This window comes from Lynx rufus, unplaced genomic scaffold (genome assembly GCF_022079265.1).
Source record: "Lynx rufus isolate CCGP_SWC_20201006 ecotype Redwood Valley unplaced genomic scaffold, mLynRuf1.p SCAF_6, whole genome shotgun sequence".
Classification (NCBI taxonomy): Eukaryota; Metazoa; Chordata; class Mammalia; order Carnivora; family Felidae; genus Lynx; species Lynx rufus.
Window position 1 is genome coordinate 47,146,957 of NW_025814878.1, and position 24,365 is coordinate 47,171,321.

The 24,365-nt window shown below is 40.7% G+C and overlaps 2 protein-coding genes across 5 annotated transcripts in view; one reads left to right on the top strand and one right to left on the bottom strand.

Annotated features, from left to right (window-relative positions):
- The window catches only part of FIG4 (FIG4 phosphoinositide 5-phosphatase), a 134,124-nt gene extending 120,140 nt beyond the window's left edge, over positions 1-13,984 (bottom strand). For 3 of the 4 annotated variants that reach the window (XM_047101315.1, XM_047101314.1, XM_047101317.1), the window contains exon 1: positions 13,730-13,984. In XM_047101315.1, coding sequence (XP_046957271.1) covers positions 13,730-13,795 — 66 coding nt within the window. In that variant the 5' untranslated portion in view covers positions 13,796-13,984. The remainder of the gene's footprint in view (positions 1-13,729) is intronic. The other variant, XM_047101313.1, reaches the window with a different exon arrangement.
- Positions 13,985-14,621: 637 nt separating this feature from the next.
- The window catches only part of AK9 (adenylate kinase 9), a 135,873-nt gene continuing 126,129 nt past the window's right edge, over positions 14,622-24,365 (top strand). The window contains exon 1 of the mRNA XM_047102688.1: positions 14,622-14,874. The gene's annotated coding sequence lies outside the window, so the exon portion shown is untranslated. The remainder of the gene's footprint in view (positions 14,875-24,365) is intronic.

The following is a 24,365-nucleotide window of genomic DNA, read 5'->3' on the forward strand; positions in this document are numbered from 1 at the left end:
ATCAGTTTAGAAGACAAAAAAAAAAAGGGTCAGTGTTTTTGGGAAACCCCAGGACAGCATGGAGTCATCAAAGCAAAGGAGATCAGTTAGAAAATGAGGGGGCAGTCACATCCACATCAAATGCTGCTGAGCGGTCAAGTAAGATGAGGGCACAGAAGTGCCCGGGGGCTCTGACAACAGGATCTTGTGAGTGACCATTCTGTGTGCAGTCTCAGTGATACAGTGGTGGGGGCAAAATCCACAACGGAGTTGTTTGAAGAGCAGACGAATGGTCTTCTGGGTAAAGATGGAAGAGTGAACACCTCTGTTCTTCCCAAACACCTTACTAAAACTGTAGTAAAGTTTTTTATGTTCATTTCCTTACACATAAGCCCCAAGGGCAAAGGGAAGAGTGGAGATAGCAACAACGACAAATCATTTGAACCTGAAAAGCATGCCCAAGAAAGCTGAATCCTAAACTGGCGGTGGGGAAGTCAAGAAACAATCCAATTTAGGGGCGCCTGGGTGGCGCAGTCGGTTAAGCGTCCGACTTCAGCCAGGTCACGATCTCGCGGTCCGGGAGTTCGAGCCCCGCGTCGGGCTCTGGGCTGATGGCTCAGAGCCTGGAGCCTGTTTCCGATTCTGTGTCTCCCTCTCTCTCTGCCCCTCCCCCGTTCATGCTCTGTCTCTCTCTGTCCCAAAAATAAATAAACGTTGAAAAAAAATTTTTTTTAAAAAGAAACAATCCAATTTATACTACAGAACCTCCAAAAGGTGCGGAAATTTGTGGCATGTCTTATCTCTGGAGGTAGGAATGTAAAATTTCAGAAAATTGAAGTAAAACACAGCTCAAGCTTCCAAAGAGGAAAAAAAAAAAAAAAAAAGGCTTCAAACCAAAGATCAAGAACAGAGTTAACATCAGAAATTCTCAAGAGCAACAAGACAGAAACATAATGTCTTCGAAATTCTAAGGGAAAATTCATTTCAATCTTTATTTTGATATTAAATCTGTCAATCAAGTGAGAATGGAATATGGACATCTCAGAATGCATGCGCTCAAAAAAGTTACTGTCTGTGAACCCTTTCTCACGAAGCAAATAGCAGAGGTGCACCACCAAAACGAGGGCATAAATCACGAAAGAGGAAGACGCCGGATCTGGGAAAATAAGGAAATCATCACAAGAGAGCCTACAGGACGATGTAAGGGGAGATCCCAGGAGAGCAGCGGTGCTGCAGGCCTTGGGAGCAACTAGTCCAGATGTGAGCCACAGTTTTAAGAAGATGAAACCCATAAGAATACCCACCTCCTTCCCTCCCTACTGTGTATGAATGCACTGAGAGGTTTACCTATCTGGGAAAGTTGGGGTTAAATTCACCGTGAGTCCTTAGAAGGAAAAGTATTGGCAGCCTGAAGTTCAAACGGTGAAAGACGAGGTAAATGAAATGCCCAAAACAACAGGGAAGGACAGAGGGCAGTAACTGAAGTGTACAGGATTTCCATACATCAGGCCTGCATCAGCTAGACTGATGCCTGGACTGCATCAGCCTGAACACGCACGTACACGCAGGCACACAGGACTCAACACTGCTGGGGAAAACGTTTGTGTGTTTGTAGACATGTTGGGGGAGTGGGGTCAGCAGGAATCGGGGTAGAGAAGTAAGATACTCCAACAAAGCTACATTTCAATGCCCATTCAGATAGTCTTCCAAAAGTTAAGCATCGCTGTGCAAGAAAAAGCTGAAAATTTCATTATGTGGCTGTAACCGTGGTGACTTGGTATGAAGATGAATGTGTTTCTAAAATATATACATGAACTGCAAATGGAACACAATAGGTAATCCATTTAACAGGAAATTCAGTATCTACTAACATTATTATCTCCTTTTATAATGACAGGCTAATTAATCACTCACTTTTCCTCTGAGAGAAGAAAATCAGCTTTCTTCAAAGAGAAGAAATTTTAGGTTGCCTGACAGCTTCAATTAATGTTAAACTTCACTTGAACTTTCAGAATAAAGGTATTTTTAAAGATCACCATGAAGTTACTTCTCACAATCCAACAGTATTGCAGGCCTGCCTCTTCACCTATTCCAGCAATCCCACAATCAGTAATGCAGCTCGAAAGAAATAAGCCTCTAATAGTCAAAAAGGGATGTCTCCAAGTTCACTCTTTACAGCTTCAGGGCTTTACTGATGGTGCAGTTTCAAATCCCCAATAGAAAGAAATGGAAACTTGGTCATCTTCAACCCGCCTTCTAAATCTGCTGTAATCACTATGCTTCTCTCTCCCATTTTATATCATTTGCTTTCGTGCTCCAATCCCTTGGTCAACCACATCTTACACTGTTCTCTCCCATTCCCTCATTACACAAACCAAGGCTACCGTCAAGGCTAATTAAGCTGCATTCTTCATGATGTGGTTCTTACTCACATTATTCTATTTTGTATGACAGGGTAGAAAGGAAGGACAAGCTTCCTTGAGTCCTTTTGGAACAAGGTAGGAATTAAATAAATACACACACACATACATACATATTAACAATTTTGAGCTAGCAAGAGTAAAGATTATCCTCACCCCTACTCATGCAGACACAAAAATCCCCCAGAGTTCTGTTCAGCTACCAATTTTAAACTCAACCACTATGTGTTAATTTCTTTGATCATTTACTGCAATGGTAAGACCCCTACCGTATTATATATTAAGTAAGGGCTATAAATTGGAGATCATCTAATGTAAACTGCAGTTTCATCCAGCATAACTTCAGGTTGCTAAATCTTCTGTGGGCAACTCCAATTGCACTGGGCCATATGAGCAGTAAGGCTGGATCTGACCGCAGTTTACCTGTAGGCCTGCGTCACAAGACAGACAAGGGCCATGGCATCATCACAGGAGCCAAAGGGCAGCGTGAAGGCACTGGGTGCCAGAGAGAACAGGTAAGTTTGGGAGGAAGCCAACCCTTCACAAGGCCAGAACTGCACCTCCGGCATGCTATCTACCAACCCACCCCCCTTTCCCCTCCAGAGTCCTCAAAATCCACCTCCAAACACAAGTAACAATGACAGGCTGAATGTCACCTCAGGAGCAATCCTGCCCAATTATCCTTCTAAATGAAGGCTCAGGACAAGAGGCAGCTCATCTTGTCCACTGTCTCCTTTGTTCTTTTGTTCCCCTAATTCTTTCATAACCAATTAATACACTCCCACCAACCAAATTAAGAACGCACTGGGGCATCTGGGTGGCTCAGTCAGTTAAGCATCTGACTTCGGCTCAGGTCATGATCTCGCGGTTTGTGAGTTCAAGCCCCGCATCAGGCTCTGTGCTGACAGCTCAGAGCCTGGAGCCTGCTTCAGATTCTATGTCTTGCTCTCTCTCTCTCTCTGCGCCTCCCCTGCTCATGCTCTGTCTCTGTCTCAAAAATAAATAAAACATTAAAAAAAAAAAAAGAATGCACTTATTCTGACTCATACACCTTGCCAACAAGGACTTTGGTCAATCTTTCCAATCTTTGCCATTTGGATAGGTGAAAAATGGCAATCTATTTTCATTTTATTGCCTTAGTTATTAGCAAGTTATGTATCTTTTTATATTCATACTTCTTTTTTGTCAGATTGCCTATTTGTGTCCTTGTCCTTTTTTGTTGGGTGTTTTATTTTTCAGACATAAAATAATAAGCAGTATTATTTGTTGTTCAGGCTACTAATACTTTCTTCATAGTCTTTTGACTCTTTCTATTTACATTCACAGTTTTAAGTGCTTTCTATTAGAAAAGAAAAAATTATGTCAATGGTCTAAATTCCTACTTCATAAATCTAGAAAAAGGTTAACTGATTAATCCAAAATCCATTAAGAGGAAGAAAATAATAAGCCTAAGAAGAGAAACTGATTAAATAAAAAACAACAATAGAGAAAATTAACGAAATCAAAAGTGGGTTCTCTAAAAAGTGTACTATATTTGATAAATGCCTAGCAAAATGGATCAATAAATAATGAGAAAGAACACAAAATACCAATATCGGGAAAGAAAAGTGAGAGTTTTACTACAAATCCTCCAGAAATCAAAAGTTTAATGAGAAAATATGAACAACTCAATGCCAATAAATTCAACAACTAAGATGAAATGGACAAATTTCTTGAGAACTACAATTGATCAAATGTGATTCAAGACCTACTGAAAACCTGCATAGCCCTATTATTTATTATAGAAATCGATTATCAAAATTTGTCCCACAAAACAACCCCAAGCCCAAATGCTTTCAGAAGTAAATTCTAACAAACATTTAAGCAAAGAAATAATACCAATCTTATACAACCACCTTCAGAAAATAAAAGAAGGAGCACTTCTCATTCATTTATGAGACCAAGTTACCCTAATGCCCAAATCAGACAAAGATGTTAAAGAATAATAGACTAATATCCTGAACATAAAGGTAAAAATCCCTAGCAAAATATTTGTAAATAGAATCTGGCAATATATGAAAGCAATAATACAGCATGATGGAGTGTGGTATACCTCCAAAATTCAAGGTTCTTTTAACCTCTGTAAATGAATTAATGTAATCCACCATACTAAACAAGTAAAGTAAATGTCATATGTAGATGCAGAAAAAAACATGCAACAAAATTCAATATCTATTTATGATTTTTTAAAAAACTGTCAGCAAACTAGGAATAGAAAAGAATCTTTCTGGGGCGCATGGGTGTCTCAGTTGGTTAAGCATCTGACTTTTGATTTTGGCTCTGGTCACGATCTCACAGGTTCATAAAATCGAGCCCTGTGTCGGGCTCTGCACTGACAGTGCAGGGACTGCTTGGGACTCTCTCTCTCTCTCTCTCTCTCTCTCTCTCTGTCCCTCCCCTGCTCGTGCTCTCTCACTCTCTCTCTCTCAAAATAAATAAACATTTTTTTTTAAAAAAGAAAACAATCATTTTCATTCTGATAAAGGGCATCTCTGAAACCTATAGGTAACATCACATTTAATACTGAGACTGCTTTCCCCATAAGATCAGGAACAAAACAAGAAAAATGTCTGTTCTTGCCACTTCTATTCAACTTCGTACTAGAGATCCTAGTCAGCACCAGAAGGCAAGAAAAAAATAAGTAAATAAAAGGCAACCAGATTGGGAAGGAAGTAGTTCCCCTTCCTAAATTATATGATTATTAATGCATAAAGCTAAGGAAATGACCCCCCCCCCAAAAAAAGCTACTAGAACTAATGAGTGTGATGAGAAAAATGACTATTTTGTGTTGAGGACTAGGTATTTGACAGTATGATAACCCTGTTCACACCAAGTTTAAACATTTAGATAAGGACCTGAGTTTAGGATTGCTATCATAATTTCCCACTTTGCTCTTCCTATGATACCTTTTAAAATAGCCACTTAGAGTTAAGCCCACAAAAAGTTAATGACCTCTGCTCCTATCACCTGTTCGGTCATAGGTATTTGCTACCCTGCTCTGTATCTCCTGCTCACAGTGCCTAGGACAGAGGACTGCTTTCCCCCCAGATCATTCCCTCCTCTCCCCCAACAATGCCACCTCTGCCATTTCTAAGTCTTGTAGCCCTACTTCCTTTCTGTGGGTGTACTGAAACTGTTCCTTCAATCGACCCTGTGGGTTTCACTTCCCCAAATTAAAAGTTTGATGCTGAGGGAGCTATCTGCCAACCCCATGTGAGTGGCCTGTGCCCCTCAATTCAGCCGGTCATAGTCTGCATTATTCTTAATTCAACACACCAGCTCCAGCTTCTCCACATGGTGACTTTCACAAGGTTTCAGAATATAAGGTCAATGTACAAAAATCAACTCAATTTCTGTATGCTAGTAACAAGCAATTATTAAATCAAATTTAAAATTCCATTTGCAATAGTATCAAAACTCATAAGATACTCAGGAATAGGTTTTTTTTAAAGACATAAAATTTCAACACTGAAAACTATCACATATTGCTAAGAGAACATAAACCCCTAATAAATGGAGAGATATACCATGGATTAAAAGATTCAATATTATACGATCCTGCAATGTATAATTTTAGACAGTCCCAATTACAAACACTTTAAAAATTTAATCTGTAGGGGCGCCTGGGTGGCTGAGTTGGTTAAGCGTCCGACTTCAGCTCAGGTCATGATCTCACAGTTTGTGAGTTCGAGCCCCACGCCGGGCTCTGTGCTGACAGCTCAGAGCCTGGAGCAGGCTTCGGCTTCTGTGTCTCCCTCTCTTTCTCTGCCCCTCCCCCGCTCTCGCTCGCGCAAAAATAAATAAGAACATTAAAAAAAATTTTTTTTTAATTTTAATCTGTAAAGCAAAGTCCATGTGTTCTAAACTGACTGAAAGAAAATGGTCTCTGTATACATGGTTGAGTGTTCTTCCAGAATATCATCACCTAAAGGTAGCTTTATTTTTATTTTTCCAGAGCAAGGTTTACTATGCTCTGTTTTTCTTTTTTTGCTCCTATTTTCTCCATTATTATTACTATTACAATAGAGGTTTTTGGCTTAATCTTGTTAGTTTGTTTGCTTGCTTATTAAATTTCTTTATAAAACAAAGTGCTCTATGGCACAAAAACAGACACACAGACCAATGGAATAGAATAGAAACCCCAGAACTAGACCCACAAACGTATGGCCAACTCATCTTTGACAAAGCAGGAAAGAACATCCAATGGAAAAAAGACAGCCTCTTTAACAAATGGTGCTGGGAGAACTGGACAGCAACATGCAGAAGGTTGAACCTAGACCACTTTCTCACACCATTTACAAAAATAAACTCAAAATGGATAAAGGACCTAAATGTGAGACAGGAAACCATCAGAACCTTAGAGGAGAAAGCAGGAAAAGACCTCTCTGACCTCAGCCGTAGCAATCTCTTACTCGACACATCCCCAAAGGCAAGGGAATTAAAAGCAAAAGTGAATTACTGGGACCTTATGAAGATAAAAAGCTTCTGCACAGCAAAGGAAACAACCAACAAAACTAAAAGGCAACCAACGGAATGGGAAAAGATATTTGCAAATGACATATCGGACAAAGGGCTAGTATCTAAAATCTATAAAGAGCTCACCAAACTCCACACCCGAAAAACAAATAACCCAGTGAAGAAATGGGCAGAAAACATGAATAGACACTTCTCTAAAGAAGACATCCAGATGGCCAACAGGCACATGAAAAGATGTTCAGCGTCGCTCCTTATCAGGGAAATACAAATCAAAACCACACTCAGGTATCACCTCACGCCAGTAAGAGTGGCCAAAATGAACAAATCAGGAGACTATAGATGCTGGAGAGGATGTGGAGAAACGGGAACCCTCTTGCACTGTTGGTGGGAATGCAAATTGGTGCAGCCGCTCTGGAAAGCAGTGTGGAGAAAATTAAAAATAGACCTACCCTATGACCCAGCAATAGCACTGCTAGGAATTTATCCAAGGGATACAGGAGTACTGATGCATAGGGGCACTTGTACCCCAATGTTCATAGCAGCACTCTCAACAATAGCCAAATTATGGAAAGAGCCTAAATGTCCATCAACTGATGAATGGATAAAGAAATTGTGGTTTATATACACAATAGAATACTACGTGGCAATGAGAAAAAATGAAATATGGCCTTTTGTAGCAACGTGGATGGAACTGGAGAGTGTTATGCTAAGTGAAATAAGCCATACAGAGAAAGACAGATACCATATGGTTTCACTCTTATGTGGATCCTGAGAAACTTAACAGGAACCTATGGGGGAGGGGAAGGAAAAAAAAAAAAAAAAAAGAGGTTAGAGTGGGAGAGAGCCAAAGCATAAGAGACTGTTAAAAACTGAGAACAAACTGAGGGTTGATGGGGGGTGGGAGGGAGGGGAGGGTGGGTGATGGGTATTGAGGAGGGAACCTTTTGGGATGAGCACTGGGTGTTGTATGGAAACCAATTTGTCAATAAATTTCATATATATAAAAAAAATAAATAAAATAAAATAAAAAAATAATAATAAAACAAAGTGCTCTATAAAGCAAAAATGAAAAGAAGAAAATCTTCTTGTAGCAGGACATGGTTGTGGAGTTTCATTTTATATATTTGAATTATACAAATATGAAATATCTTAATAATTCAAATACTAATAAATCTTCATTTTATATAAGTAATTTTATGATAATATTTCAATTAAAAATAATAAATAACTTCCAATTTCAGAAAAAGATTCAATATTACTAAGATTCGGTTCTCCCCCATTTGGTCTATAAATTGATCTATAAATTCTACAGCTTACCATATATGAAAGACTCAAAGGTAATACCATCCTCAATGATGAAAAACTGAGAGTTTCCCCCCAAAGGTCAGGAACACAACAGGGATGTCCACTCTAACTACTGCTTTCAACATACTACTGGAGGTCCTAGCTTCAACAATCAGACAACAAAAAGAAATAAAATGCAAGATAAAAGTTTGACTTTTATTCTTTCATTCTTTTTCATTTTTCATTCTTTGCAGATGACATGATACTCTATGTAGAAAACACGAAAGACTCCACCAAAAACTGCTAGAGCTGATACATGAATTTAGCAAAGTCGCAGGATATAAAAACAACACATAGAAATTGGATGCATTTCTATACACCAATAATGAAGCAGCAGAAAGACAAATCAAGGAATCGATCCCATTTACAATTGTACAAGAAAAACCATAAGATACCTAGGAATAAACCTAATCAAAGAGGTAAAAGATCCATATGCTGAACATTATAGAACACTTATGAAAGAAATTGAAGAAGACACAAAGAAATAGGAAACATTCCATGCTCATGTACTGAAAGAACAAATATTGTTAAAATGTCTATACTACCCAAAGGAATCTACACATTCAATGCAATCCTTATCAAAATAACACCAGCATTCTTCACAGAGCTAGAACAAATAATCCTAAAATTTGTATGGAAACGGAAAAGACCCTGAATAGCCAAAGCGATCTTGAAAAAGAAAACCAAAGCAGGAGGCATCACAATCCCAGACTTCAAGCTATACTACAAAGCTGTAATCATCAAGACAGTATGGTACTGGGGCAAGAACAGACACTCAGATCAATGAAACAGAACAGAGAACCCAGAAGTGGACCCACAAATGTACGGCCAACTAATCTTAGGAAAGAATATCCAGTGGAAAAAAGACAGTCTCTTCAGCAAATGGTGCTGGGAAAACTTGGACAGCAACATGCAGAAGAATGAAACTGGACCACTTTCTTACACCACACACAAAAATAAACTCAAAATGGATTAAAGACCTAAATGTAAGACAGGAAACCATCAAAATCCTAGAGGAGAAAACAGGCAGCAACCTCTTTGACCTCGGCCACAGCAACTTCTTACTAGACATGTCTCCAGAGACAAGGAAATCAAAAGCAAAAATGAACTCTTGGGATATCATAAAGATAACAAGCTTCTGGGGGTACCTGGGTGTCTCATTTGGTTAAGTACCCGACTTTGGCTCAGGTCATGATGTCGCGGTTCGTGGGTTCGAGCCCCACATCAGGCTCTGTGCTGACCTCCTAGAGCCTGCTTCAGATTCTGTGTCTCCCTCACTCTGCCCTTTCTCCACTCACACTCTTGTCTCTCTCTCTCAAAAATAAAACATTTAAAAAAAGTTTTTTAAAAAGATAACAAGCTTCCGCACAGCAAAGGAAACAATCAACGAAACTAAAAGGCAACCAATGGAATGGAAGAAGATATATGCAAATGAACTATTGGATAAAGGGTAACTATCCAAAATCTATAAAAAACTTGTCAAACTCAACACCCAAAAAAACAAATAATCCAGTGAAGAAATGGGCAGAAGACATGAATAGACACTTTTCCAAAGAAGACATCCAGATGGCTAACAGACACATGAAAAGATGCTCAACACCACTTATCAGGGAAATACAAATCAAAACCACAATGAGATATCACTTCACACCTGTGAAAATGGCTAAAATTAACAACTCTGGAAACAACAGATGTTGGCAAGGATGCAGAGAAAGGGGAACACTTTTGAACTCTTGACTGGGAACGCAAACCAGTGTAACCACTCTCGAAAAAAAATATGGAGGTACCTCAAAAAATTAAAAATTGAACTACCCTACTACCTAGCATTTGTACTAGGTATTTATCTAAAAGATACAAAAATGCTGATTCAAAGGGCACATGCACCCCAATGTTTACAGCAGTACTATCAACAATAGCCAAATTATGGAAAGAGCCCAGATGTCCATCAACTGATGAATGGATAAAGATGTGGTGTGTATACACACACACACACACACACACACACACACACACACACACTCACACACACACACAGGCACGCACATATACAATGGAATATTATTTGGTGATCAAAAAGAATGAAATCTTGCCATTTGCAACAACATGGATGGAGCTAGAGTATATGATGCTAAGTGAAATAAGTCAGTCAGAAAAAACTGATACCATATGATTTCACTCATATGTGGAATTTAAGTAACAAAACAGAAGAACATAGATAGGGGAAGGGAAGGAAAAATAAAATAAGATAAAAACAAAAAGGAAGGCAAAACATAAGAGACTCTTAAATACAGAGAACAAACTAGAGGGGAGGTAGGTGGGGGGTGGGCCAAATGGGCAATAGGCATTAAGGAGGGCACTTGTTGGGATGGGCACTGGGTGTTATATGTACGTAATGAACCACCAAATTCTAATCCTGAAACCAATACTATAATATATGTAACTAACTTGAATTTAAATTAAAAAAATAATAACAATCAAATTCTATCGTTTAGATTTGTGCATTTCAACTTATTTAAATAAAAAAAAGAACCTTATAAAACAGTAAGTGGTAGGTGGGGAGTGGAACAAGTTATAGCTAATAAAGGTAATTCAGGAGCTGGTGATGGATATGTGAGTGTGGATATGTGGTGTGGATATGTGGGTGTTTACTATTCTGTTTATTTTGTATTTGCTCAAATTTTCCATAACAAGCTAAAAAAACAAACAAAAAAACACAAACCCAAAGACACACAAACCACAAACCCATGTTCTAAATTAACTGATTCATCAGATATACAATTACTCTGTCAAATAGCTATAAAAGTTTCTAATCACTGACTCTCTGTTTCTATATGTAATCCCTCCCAGTCCAGTTACAAACTATCTATGCTGGGCACCAATTGTCAGACCACACTCTCAGTAGCACTATTGATCTTCTCTGCCTCATTCTTTTCTTCACTGAACAATAGTAGTAATAGTAGTAGTAACAAGATTTACTTCTTGGAGGTTTTATGAGGATTAAATAGCAAAATAAATGTGGAGTGCTTTGCGACCAGTGGCTGGCATAGAAGTGTTCCATAAGCATTAGCTCTATTATTCTCATTAACACAACCCGCTACAGTTGGGTTTTTTTTCCTTTTACTTCCTAGGATCTCTTTACTTACCGGCAATTTTATGCTTTTTTTCTGAGTTATTTATGTCCCTTAAACTTTGAACTTATTACTGAAATAAATCTTTCTGCTTAAATCATTATTTTTTTATTAAAAAAATTTTTTTTAACGTTTATTTATTTTTGAGACAGAGAGAGACAGAGCATGAACGGGAGAGGGTCAGAGAGAGGGAGACACAGAATCTGAAACAGGCTCCAGGCTCTGAGCTGTCAGCACAGAGCCCGATGTGGGGCTCAAACTCACGGACCGCGAGATCATGACCTGAGCCGAAGTCGGCCGCTTAACCGACTGAGCCACCCAGGTGCCCCTCTGCTTAAATCTTTAAATCCAAATATAAAAAAGAAGAATCACATACTTCACTGATGAGGAAACTGAGATTCAAAAATTAAATTCAGCAGACATTTCTCAGGGTGGTTGCCTTGGCCCAACCATTCCTGAAAACAAAAGTCATTACTGCCAGACCCCATCCTGGCCACGATGATTTGCCCACCAAGGGGCAGATTCCCAATCATAGCTGAGCCAATCATGTTCCTTCTCCTAATGCCTATGGTATGTCCTCAGCAACACCCTGAGTGGGTTCTCTAATACTGCTCTCCTATTCCTGCCTTTCCAGAAGCTGAGGAGTTAGCCTCTTCCAGTGATTCCAGGCAGTGGCTCCTCCAGCATCCTTCTGATAAACTCACTTTTTATCTCTAAGCTGGCTGGAGTTAGTTTGCATTGCTTAGATGACTGAGTGGGGTCACAACCAAGTTCTGGAATACGTATCTCTTTATATTAGACACTCTCAAGTGTATCTAATGGAAGCCTACTGTTTACAAGGCACTGTATCACCATGTGTGCTGTGAGGACCAACAGGTTATGACAGGACAAGAAGGGGTGGGACTTTACTAGGAAAGAGCTGCAGAAAAGACACTAGGTAGGTATAAGGAACTGAAAGCAATACAGATTTACCGCAGAATAAGGCACATAAAGGCACAGTGTTAATCCTCAATAAATATTTGTTGAATTGATATTAAATTAGACATAAAATCATACATACAGAATGATGACAAATCACATATAGCTTTCAATGCCAAACTAAAGGATAAAGTGTTTACTCTCCTCAGAATGGGAGCTACTGAAGGTTTGTGAGCAAAAGAGCCCTGAGTTATGCTTTGAAAATAATACTAACATCTCAGCCAGTCCTAATGAATGCTCTGCTGATTAATGGGCTGAAGTTTCTGTGTTTTGAGTGTAGTATTTATGTTTCTAACCAGGGACATTTACCAGCACATTGTACAGAAAGCAGAAGGTTTTGTTTCAATGTCAAAATGATACTTCTGTATGACTCTCCTCAGAGAACAACTCAAGATAGCTACAGATGTTTGATAATTTCCTCTTCTGGCGTGGATCTAATCAAATGAAGTTGCCAACAAAATTAACTTAGGTTCAACAATACTTCTCCATTAATTGTGACCTGAGGCAGACCTGATATTAGAACCAGGTTATAATCGAGAAACTGTTAAGTACCTACTTTATCAATGGAAGACAACCCAGGTTCCATTGAATGTGCCCTATGAAACACTCTACAGCATACAGGCAGGCTTCCAGCATAAGCAATCTTATTACTACGAAGTGTAATTTTAAACACAGACTCTAACATTACTGTTACCCCAATTCAAAAAGTTGTACTTTATTTTCCAACCACACAAATGACAATGTGCTCCTATAAACACTATTCTGTAAATCTTAGGGACCCAGTAATCTAAACACAAAAACTGATCTTATTCTATAGTAACTATTTACACGGCCATATGAAGTAATGAAACAAAAAGTGCAAAAAAGTCAAGTGAAAAAGCAAAATAATGTTACCCAAACAAACCAGTCTTCAAGCAAAACAAGTTTTCCTTTCCTTTCAAATAAAGAGAACCAAATATTTTAGCAATAAAAGCGTACGTAATTAACAGTATAGTAATTGGTATGCCATGGAATCGGAAAACACACAAATTACTCATTCAAAGGTCAAAAATATTTTTTCATACCCTTGTCTGTACTGTAAGTAGCGAACTACAGAACAGACTCTGAAAGTTGGAAAGAATCCATACTCGTTCAGAACTTTATGAACAGTTTCTGACATACACCCACAAGCACCTGTTTCCAGTGTATTTCAACTGTGGCTTTTAAATGGAAACATGTAAAAGCAAAAGCAGCAGTGCCCTGGGTGCGATAACAAGGCGAAGCCCCCTCAGACACATGCCCACGGCTGGGATTAGGGACTTAGGAAGATGTTGTCACCGTCCTCCCTCGCGCGCCCCGCCGCGCCCCGCCGCGCAGGGAACTCACAGCTCTGGTCTCGTACAGAACCAGCTTCTGGACGGAGCTTATGATGGGGGCAGCGGCCGCGGGCATGGTCGGAAGAAATGGGGGCCCTCACGACAGGGCACCAGGCCGCGGCCCAGAGTGCGGCAACCTCCAGGCTGCTCCAGGAGGCCGGGAGAGAAGACACCTCACACCCTGGACATCAGATCCAGACGGAAAATACGCCCCTTGTGCACTAAACAAACAAGACCGGGAATAGCTCAGGTGTTTCCGGATCCCGGATCCCCACCTCCGGGCAAGTCCCGCCCCAGGCACGTCGGGGGCGGAGCTGGAGGATATACCGTAGAGAGGTCGCGTAGAACCTGCGCGTTGCTTAGGGAGGAAGCGAAGGGCGCCATGTTTGGTGCGGGCGGGAGAAAAAGTGGGCGGAGAAAAAGTGAACAGGTTAGTCTGGGCTCGCGCTTCATCTAGTCCTCTTTGGAAAAGGAGTAGGGTTTGCGACTGGATTGCTTCTTTTGAATCGGTTCTCTGAGTCGTAGATAGATCCATTCGAAGTTGGTCTCTTTTTTTCTGCCTACCTCTGCCTTTATTTTCCTGGAAATATATCTGATAGCCCTTCGCTGTGTGCCGGTGTTTTTCCCCTTGCGTCTCTTTATCTGTATTAACCCTTAGGAGAGTCAACAAAATCCATGCTGTCTGAAAGCTGTGTGGTTCAAGGAATTTTTTTTAAATCACCTTTTTAAAAAAATCACCGAAAGTTGGAGATTTTGTAAATTCTACAAACGGACTGTCGTGCAATGTTTAGTGCAGTGTGGTGTGGCACCGACTTTGAGACCGGCAGTTCTGGGTTAAAATAAGGCCTCTTCCATTTGATATGTGTGAACCCAAGTGGGCAATGTACATGCCCTCTCTAATCATCATTCATTTTATATTTGTCAAAAGGAATGTATTAAAAAGACAAAGTTAAGTGAAAAAGTGAATAAGTAAAATTATTTTAAAAAATCAATAAACTACAGCTCCACCTACAAGACCCGGTCCCCCAAGAGGCACTGCGCGAAGCCCCGCCAGGGGTTCCCTAGGCAACCGCTGCACCGACACAGCGATAACAGAGGCGGCTGCGGACCGGCAGGTGGGGTCCTGTGGGCTCCTGGGGACTCCTCTGTGCCCAGGTAAGTAGGGGTCGTAGTCCCCCTCCCCGACGCGTTTTGTGTCTATTGAATGGAACCTTACCTCCTGCGGGGACCCCAGGCCAGTTCCTTTTCCTACAAAACTAAACTTCGGGGTTTCTCAGTAAATTACTTTTTAAAACAATTTTCCCTTCCAACCACTGATGACATTCCACAAATATTTACTGAGCACCTACTATGAGAGTATAAGACATCGCCTAAGTAGAAGTGGTAGGTTTCTCAGGAGATGGGCCCCCTGTAAACCCCACAACCCACTTGGAGAGTTTCTCAACGGCTTAAAAGGTGAGGGAACTTGTAAACATTCTATTGAATTATAGTATAAACCTATAACATAATGTGATATTAGAGATTATATTACATAACAATGAGATGTTAGAGATCATGTTGTAAATTTAAAATTGAGAAATTACCAAATTAAAAAAAATAAATGTTTAATTATTTAGTATTTTAATTTTCTTTCATAGTTTGGTCCTATTTTATTAAGAACTAGAAAGATGGCCATGTCAGTTCTGGCATTTTACATTGACTTGGATCTTTCAACTGGGAAGAATATTTAGTTGTGTTTTTTTCATAGTGAAAACCAATTCTTCTGAATATGAGTTAAATATCTGCACTATGTTTTTATTTAGGATAACAACTCTTAAAATATGTGTAGAATTCTGGTTTCCAATATTTAGTTTTCAATTATTATATTATACTGTAATATTGCTCTTCATTTGAACCTTGTCTTAGTTTGGTTCACCTAGAAGCACATCCTGAGACAAAAATTCGAGGGCAAGTGGTTCATATAGGAAGTAATCCCAGGAAACATCAGGGAACAGAAGGAAGCTGATAAAAGGAATATTATCAAGCAAATTTCTCTGTGGGCTGAATTCACTGCGGAATACTGAGATATTTATCTCAGAGTAATTCCCTCTTAAGGGCAAAGGAGCTGGGGCATTTATTCACTACCTCCCATCAGTTATTGGCTGAGGCCTGCTATGGCGGAACATTAATTTCCTGGAACTTGTGGTCTGCCTGTGCTCAGGCAGACTAGGTATGGCAGCTGGAAACATTCCTTAGGCAAAGAGCCACACATGCTAGAAGTTGGAAGTCAGACTGACCATTCATGGAAAAGTTACATGTCAAGTGGTCATGGGCACTAATAGCATCTGCTACGTTCCAATGAGATATACTTGTTTGCACTAGTCATTTCCACTCTCCCCCCCCCCCCCACCCACATTAAGTTCACACCATCCCCTCAGTGATTCTTCTCGATGGTGGTTGGTCTCAATTTCTGAAAGAAAAGGACTCACCAAAAGATGATTAGTGGGACAAGCTATAGAATCCACTACTGCAATTAATCCGAGGTCTGAAATTGATAATTCATCACTTGCCTCCTCTACCACCCATTCTAGATTTCTCTTACCCTTGGCCAGCACTTCTGCTGAGCTCACTTGTTTTCCCAGTAGGGTAACCAGCCTTCATCCCTGAGGGCTGTAAGCCTCTTGTTACCATGTCTTTGTCAGATCGGGCTTGCTACAATTACAAGAGGAGTCTCAGAGAATCCCCTGAGTTCAAGACATACATCTCCTGCTCCAAGCAGTAGAAGCAACCCTGTCCTCACCTGCCAGTGCAGTAACTCCTTATGGGCATGTGGAGCCACAGAGGACCAGGCAGCAGTTTTAGGTTTAGCGAAACCCACCTAAAGGGGTCTCCTGATAGAAGCATCTCTCTCCCCTCAATCAAAACCAGGACCTCCAGTCCAGCAGAGCCTGAAGTCATGAGCAAGGATGGTACAAATTCCTCATGCCAATCACTGAGAGGGATGGTAGTGTCTCAATCCCACACAATCTCAAACTGGCATTTTCATTGTACCTTTAAGAGGCCATTCCAACATTCTGTCAGACCGGTAGCTTCTGGATGAAGAGGTATGTGGTATAATCAGTGGATCCTTCTTATCATACCTCCTTTACTAAAAAGAGGGTCTTTTGATCCAAGGCAATATTATATGGGATCTCATGATAAATGAGACACACTCCAAACCCTTAGATAGTAGTGCTGGCCAAGGCATTGTGGGTAGGAAAAGCACACCCATACAGGGACACATGTCACCTGCTGTATTCTCCAAGGTGAAGGAATTCCATGTAATCAGTTTGTCACTGAATGGATATACCATTTTGAGGGCTTAGCCTCAGTCTCTGTAACACACAGGTGAGATGCTTAGTGATAGAATTAACTAAATCAGCCTGTTGAGAGGGAGATGCGTCATTGAACCTATGCAATGGCCTCCATCACCTCCATCCCTACCACCATGCCTCCTCCATTTATGAGCCCATTTTGGAAGCATTGAGGTGACCAAGGATAAAGACTGGCTAGTGTTTACTGGAAAATCAACCTGCTTTGTGAGACTCAAAAATCCACATATTTTTGTCCACTTGTATTTTTTTACTATGTGGTATAACAAAATTACCACAAATTTAGCAGTTTAAAACACATACATATATTATCTCATAGTTTCCATGTTCAGGAGTCCAGGCGTAGCTTAGCTGGTTTCTCCACTGAGGGTCTCCCAGAGCTGTGGTCAAGATGTTGGCTGCGCGGCATTTTCATCTGGAGACTCGACTAGGGAAGAATCTGCTTCTGAGCTCATTTAAATTGTTGGCAAAATTCATCTCTTTGTGGTTGTTTCTTTTCTTCCTGGCTGTTGTCCAGGGGCTCTCTCCATGACTGGAGGCCACCCACTGTTCTTTGCCAGCAGTGCTTTCACATCATGGCAACTTAATTCAGAGCCAACCAGGAAGTCTCTCCAGTGTGCTAAAATAGGATCTTACATAGTACAATGTAATCACAGGAATGGTATGTCTAATACCTTTGCTAGATTTAGAAGCAAGTCACAGAATCCATCTTCTCTTAGGGAATGGGGTCACACAGGGTGTGACTTGGTAGGGCTTGCCATAGAGTGTGTTTGCTATGCCCTTCTCATAGGTCCATTCTCATGCCTCTTCCCCAGAACTCTTTTTCTCTTATCTTTCAGTCTTGCTCCTCCCAGGCCTTTGACCAAGCCATTCAATACTGTCCTCCAAACTGAGGACCTAGGAACACTGCCTAAAACTCTGCCCACAAGGAGGATTTCCCTTAATCATCATCTTTCAGGGCTGCCTCTGAGTGGCATTAAAGTCTGGAAGCATTCCATTTACAGTTTGCACCAATATATCATGATTCATCCATGACTTTTTTTAAGTTCCTAGGGAATTCCTTATGATGTCTGAGCTGAAAAAGAGACATTGATAAGCAAAAGATAGATGACATGGTGTCTGGGCTGCTTATTTATGAAACTTATTTGTACCCTCCAGATGTGCTTGGACCTGATCCCAGCGTTGCATTTTTATCATTCAGTGGATTACCCCTGTGCCTGCCCAACTTTAGGACTAGATCTAATGTACCCAGTTCATGATGGGCACTTCCAGTTGCATAGTCACTTGATGTCCCATGGCCAGGCATTCATTCTCTCCCAGAGCCCAGAGCATTGCCAGGAGCGGCGTTTTGAATGGGGAGTGGTTCTCTGCTGCAGACAGCAATGATCTACACCGAGAGGTTTCTGTTGTGGCTTTCCTAAGACTCCAAAAGTATTCTCACCTACTATAGGTGTCTCCCTCTAGCATCATGGGATCTGGCCAGGTATATGGCCCAAGAAGCAGGCCTCTGGTACCATAGACTAAAACTGCTACAGAGCTCTCTGTTGCTCTGAGGTTCGCTCAAAACTGACAGCTCTCCAAGTCACCCATTATATGGATCAGAACAGTATTCCCAAGTATGCTACAGGCTGTCTCCAAAAACTAAAGAGACTTATAAAATACTGCACCTCTTTTTTTTTTTTTTAGAGGTAGAAGGTAAAAGGTATAGTAAACTTGTCCTCTACCTTGGAGAGAACATCTCGGAATGTCCCAGACCACTGGTCTTTTAAAACCTCACCAAAGTAACAGGGCTTTAAATGTTTGTAGATTTATCTTCCACTTTCTGCTGCTCATGTGTCTTATGAAGCCATCCAGAACACTTGCCACTTCCTGCTCACAGGCTCTGATATTATCAATATTGATAATATATCAACAAGGGATCAAAAAGACCCCTTTGTACTATAGCTGTTAAAAGAGCAGGAGAGTCCTGGGGCAAGCCTGAATGTTCCTTGCTGACTGTTCTAAGTGAATACAAACTGTTTCTAATCTTCTTTGCTGAGAGGGATTTAAAAAAAAACACAACACATTTGCCAGATGAGTAGCTGCATACCAAGGACAAGAAGCTGTGTCTGACTAGTAAAGATCGCATCTGCACAATTACGAGTGGGTCTATCACTTGGTTAAGTTTTCAGTAGTCCCCCATCATCTGTCATGATCTATCTGGTTTTTCTAAAAAATCACACTGGAGAATTAAGCAGGGCTATCTTTTAGATAGTTTTGGGTAACACCTTTCCATTTCATTTGGAATGACTTACTATTTATTTCATGAGCTTCCACTTGGCTTTTCTACCACAGTGGTGCTTACTCCACAGGCAGGGAACGACTGGGAAGATTTTGCCAGCTGCAATCCCCATCACATAGTCAGGGACCAGGAAAAGAACCACGAGGTGATCCTACAGATCCTGCACTGTAAGACAGACTTGAGCCAAGACTCCATTTATTACTGGTTCTCCATTTGCTTTCACACCAGCAGGAGGCCATGATGGCATTTTGTATCTGCTGGTGTTGGTGTCAGCTCAGACCCTATGTCCTGTAGGCTCTGAAAGAGGAGGATAGTCCCATTTCCACACTGTGTATTTCCCCAGTTAATGGTTGTACGTTCCCTTGGAGAAGGAAGAATTGGGGAATCCCTATTGTAAATACTTGTTACGGTGTTGTAGGGTCTATTCTCGAGGACTCCTCGCCTCCCCTTCAATAAATGGGCTCTGGAGCTAAGAACTAGGCAAGGATCATGATTTTCCACTGTGGTTGCTGACATCAGCCTTTGATTCACTTGCCCTTTGTCATTTTTAGAAAAGTAAGTTAATAAACATTTTCGTTCACTGCTCATCCATTTCACCCCCTAGAAATTCCATGGTTTATTCACCATTGCCATAGATTTCTGTGGATCTTGCTTGTTGCCATTCTGGACTTCCTGCCTATTGTAGTAATTACACCTACTTTGTTTCTGATGGTTAAGTGCTGCCATCTGGCCTCTGCTCTTCAAGACCCTGTCATCCCCACTGAAACATGGAACCCCAGTATCGTAGCAGCCTTTCCCCTACCTATCCTTAATAAGCTTCACCACTGAGCTTATTTTTTTTTTTAAATCTTTTTTTAACATTTATTTATTTTTGAGACAGAGAGAGACAGAGCATGAACGGGGGAGGGTCAGAGAGAGGGAGACACAGAATCTGAAACAGGCTCCAGGCTCTGAGCTGTCAGCACAGAGCCTGATGCGGGGCTCGAACTCACGGACCGTGAGATCATGACCGGAGCCGAAGTCGGACACTTAACCGACTGAGCCACCCAGGCGCCCCACCACTGAGCTTATTAAGGATACTAGTGCCCCTTACTAGTTCATTCCTTATAGCCTTAATGAGGGGAGTGTCCCTTGGCCATCCCAACAAGCAGAGTTGGCTTATCAGTTCTCTAGCCTCATATGTGAAATCCATTTAACATGTCACCTTCTCGAGCCTTTGACACACTACTCTATATTCTACCAAGGCAGTTCCAGCATTTCTACCACATTTACTACAGGCTGTTGTTCTTTTCCAAGCTTCAAGGAACCTTACCAGCAGTGAATTAGGACCCACCCCAGGTGTCCTAGTCAGGATGTTAACACCTTGAGTCATGGGAGAGAGCCCACGTATCAATAAACTCTCATCTAGTCTCCATTCCCCCACTCAGCATCCTCAAGATCCTTTTGTAGGCATGTTCTCCTGATTCCTGTTGGTACATCATAGCCAGGCCCTCCAATTCTTTAGGTGCACAATACCTTTCTTCCTGTACCACTGCCTCCACAGCCAGGCTGGGCTGATGCTTGACCCCAGTTACTGGTCTAAAAGCTATGAGGAAGTTGAAGCAGATCTTGTGGAGGGCAAGCATTGTTTTCTGAAGTGTCTGCCTCAGGTGATGCATGGAGAGGCTGCTATCCTTCCAGAGATGAGGGAGGAGCTACTTCTGTCAGTGCAAGGCATTCCAGGTGCTACTGAGTGTTAGATGGAAAAGGGAAGAAGCCTGAGTTCTTTTTGCTGCCACAATAAAGAATTACAGGACAGCAAAGGGAAAGTAAAGCAGAGCAAAGTTTTACTCAAGTACACTCCAAGGGAGGAGCGGGCCAGTCAAGAGAGACAAAGGCCCCAGAAACCCCAGGGTGTAGGCTTATATCAATTTTTTTTTAGTGGGTCCTAAGGTGGCAACATTTGGGTAACAGGCCTGGATTATATAATAATTAGCCAACTGCACATACCCTTTCCCAAGACATATTCAAAATGCCTGCACTAGGTAGAAAACAACATTATTTCTATTCTAGAGGCATACACCAAATGACAACAGGGTGCTGTCTGCACAAGTGCAACAAGCACAACAAACTCAATTCTTCCTCTGCTGGGATGTTGTGACCTTAGATGGGTGGAATGGGGTGGTCCCCAGGCGGTTGTCCGTTGGGCATCTTCATCAGGACGTCTAAGGTCCATCTTCCTGTCACTCACTCATGCCTAGCTTCCTGCCTCACACACATAAATCTTAGGGTTCGAAGTACTCAGATATCCACCTAAATGTCCCCACCCCAGGCCTTAGGGCCCTGGTTTTAGTGTACTTAAAAGAGACTCTTTAATAAATGCACCACCTCTATAAAAGGTTTAGATGCATTTTCTCCTTTATAATTAGATTTTATAGTAGCATTACTTGTTTTTTTGGTACTAAAAAAAGCTTGAAATTTTAGTTCTTTTGTCATGAGGTTTTCTTCTCAATCTTTTTAGTATACTGGTAATAATTCTTATTATGTCTTTTTTTTCATAATGACACTATAAAATAATATTGGTATATTAAGTCCATTTGAATAGTCTTAAATTCCACAGAGAAATATAATCATATCCCTTTACCTGGAAGCATATAGGCCCCATAATCCACTTTTTATTGTTTCATGAACAGCATTTCAGACCGCTGGTTCCATTTTTGAACTCTGCTCATTAAAGTCATTTCATAAGATTTTGTCATTTTTCCGTAAAGAGTTTGTATAGGTTTTATAATATTTAATCCTGGTTACTTTATTATTTTGCTGCAAAAATAAGTCTTTTTTTATCTTCAGTTACATTTTCTAGCAAGTCGTGGTGTATAATGGTGTATAGAAATGCAACTGGGGGCACCTGGATGGCTCAGTTGGTTGAGCATCCAGCTTTGGCTCAGGTCATGATCTAGCGGTTCATGAGTTCAAGCCCTGCTTTGGGCTCACTGCTGTCAGTGCAGAGCCCACTTTTAATACTCTGTCCATCTCTCTCTTTCCCCTCCCCTGCTCACGCTCTCTCAAAAATTAAAAAACAAATATTAAAAAAAGGGAAATGCAACTGAATTTTGTATAATTTTGAATCCAGCAAATTGGGTTATCAGGCTAATTCTCAAAATTTATCTGTGATATGTTTGTTTCTCATGTAGACAATCATATCAACTGGGAATAATTACAGTTTTCTTTCTTTGTCTTGTTATTACCTGAAAAGAACATTTTTTTAAAGTTTTCTAATTTGTATTTTGAGAGAGACAGAGACAGTGCAAGTGGGAGAGGGGCAAAGAGAGAGAATCCCAAACAGGCTCCACACTATCAATCAAGCACAGAGCCCAACGTGGGGCTCGAACCCACAAAACCACGAGATTATGATCATGACCTGAGCTGAAACCAAGAGTCAGATTCTTAACCAACCCAGGCACCCCTGAAAAGAACATTTTTAATATTTAGTCATTAAATATATTTGTCTTTTGTTAATACCTTTTATCAGATTAAAGAAATTCCCCTCTTTTCCTAGTTGCTAAGAGATTTTTATTAATCATTAAAGGGTGTTGAATTGTGTTACACTTTTTCTACATCTATTAAGATGATCGTGTAGTTTTTCTCTTTTGTTTTAATATGATAAATTAATTTCTCAACAACCTTGAGTTCCTGGGGAAAGCCCAACTTGGTCATGATGTTATTACCTTGTTCATATATTGCTGGATTCAGTTAGCTAATGTTTTGATTAGGATTTTTAAAATCTTGTTCATGAATGAAATTGGTACATAATTTTGCTTTCTCACACTCTCTCTCGTTTAGGTAAAGGTTATGTGAGATACGTAAACTAATGTTAGAAGTCTCCACTTTATCTTTTCTCCGAAAGAGTATCTGGAAGATTGTACGTCCGGAGTTCTTCAAAAAACCATCTGGTTTCTTTTATTTTTTCCCCAAAGACACAATTTATTTTCAAACCAAAGAAGCCAAGGAGACTTTGGCTACCCCCATTCCCTTCCTGAGCAAAAACTGACAGAACAGAGGTGGCTCTCCACCTCCTCATAAAGTCTTTGGTCAAAATAAACTATGAAATTGGGGCCCAGGGCCTCTGTAAAGACCCTGGCAGGGCAGAGGCCTCCCTAAGAGAAACACACTAAGCCCCACCTTCTGGTCCTGCCACCCACTTTCCTCCAATGACACTTTTTGTGGGAAGATTTTTAGTTACTGACTCTGTTTCCTTATGGTTATAGAACCACTTAGGTTTCCTCTTTTTTTTTCTTGAGAAGTTGATTTTTCTAGGAATTTATCAATTCTTAGAAATAATATCAGTTTAGGGGCGCCTGGGTGGCGCAGTCGGTTAAGCGTCCGACTTCAGCCAGGTCACGATCTCGCGGTCCGTGGGTTCGAGCCCCGCGTCAGGCTTTGGGCTGATGGCTCAGAGCCTGGAGCCTGTTTCCGATTCTGTGTCTCCCACTCTCTCTGCCCCTCCCCCGTTCATGCTCTGTCTCTCTCTGTCCCAAAAAAAATAAATAAATGTTGAAAAAAAAATTAAAAAAAAAAAAAGAAATAATATCAGTTTATTCAGGATAACCTTGTTTGTGGTATCCTCGCATTATCTATATTATATCTGCAGCATTGTTATTCTGTAGTCCATTTAAAGCACACTGCATCAGACATAAATCACATATCCTTCTCAAGGAATCAGGGAACTTTTTAAAAAGCTACCATGCACTTGGCGTGCCTGGGTGGCTTAGTCGGTTAAGCGTCCGACTTTGGTTCAGGTCATGAACTCACGGTTCGTGGGTTCAAGCCCCTCATCGGGCTCTGTGCCTTCAGCTCAGAGCCTGGAGCCTGCTTTAGATTCTGTGTCTCCCTCTTTATCTGCCCCTCTCCCGCTCATGTTCTGTCTCTCAAAAATAAATAAACATTAAAAAAAAAAAAAAACTACCATGCACTAGGCCACGAGGCAAGCCTCAACAAATTTCAAAAAGTTGAAAAATTGAAATCAAAGAACATAC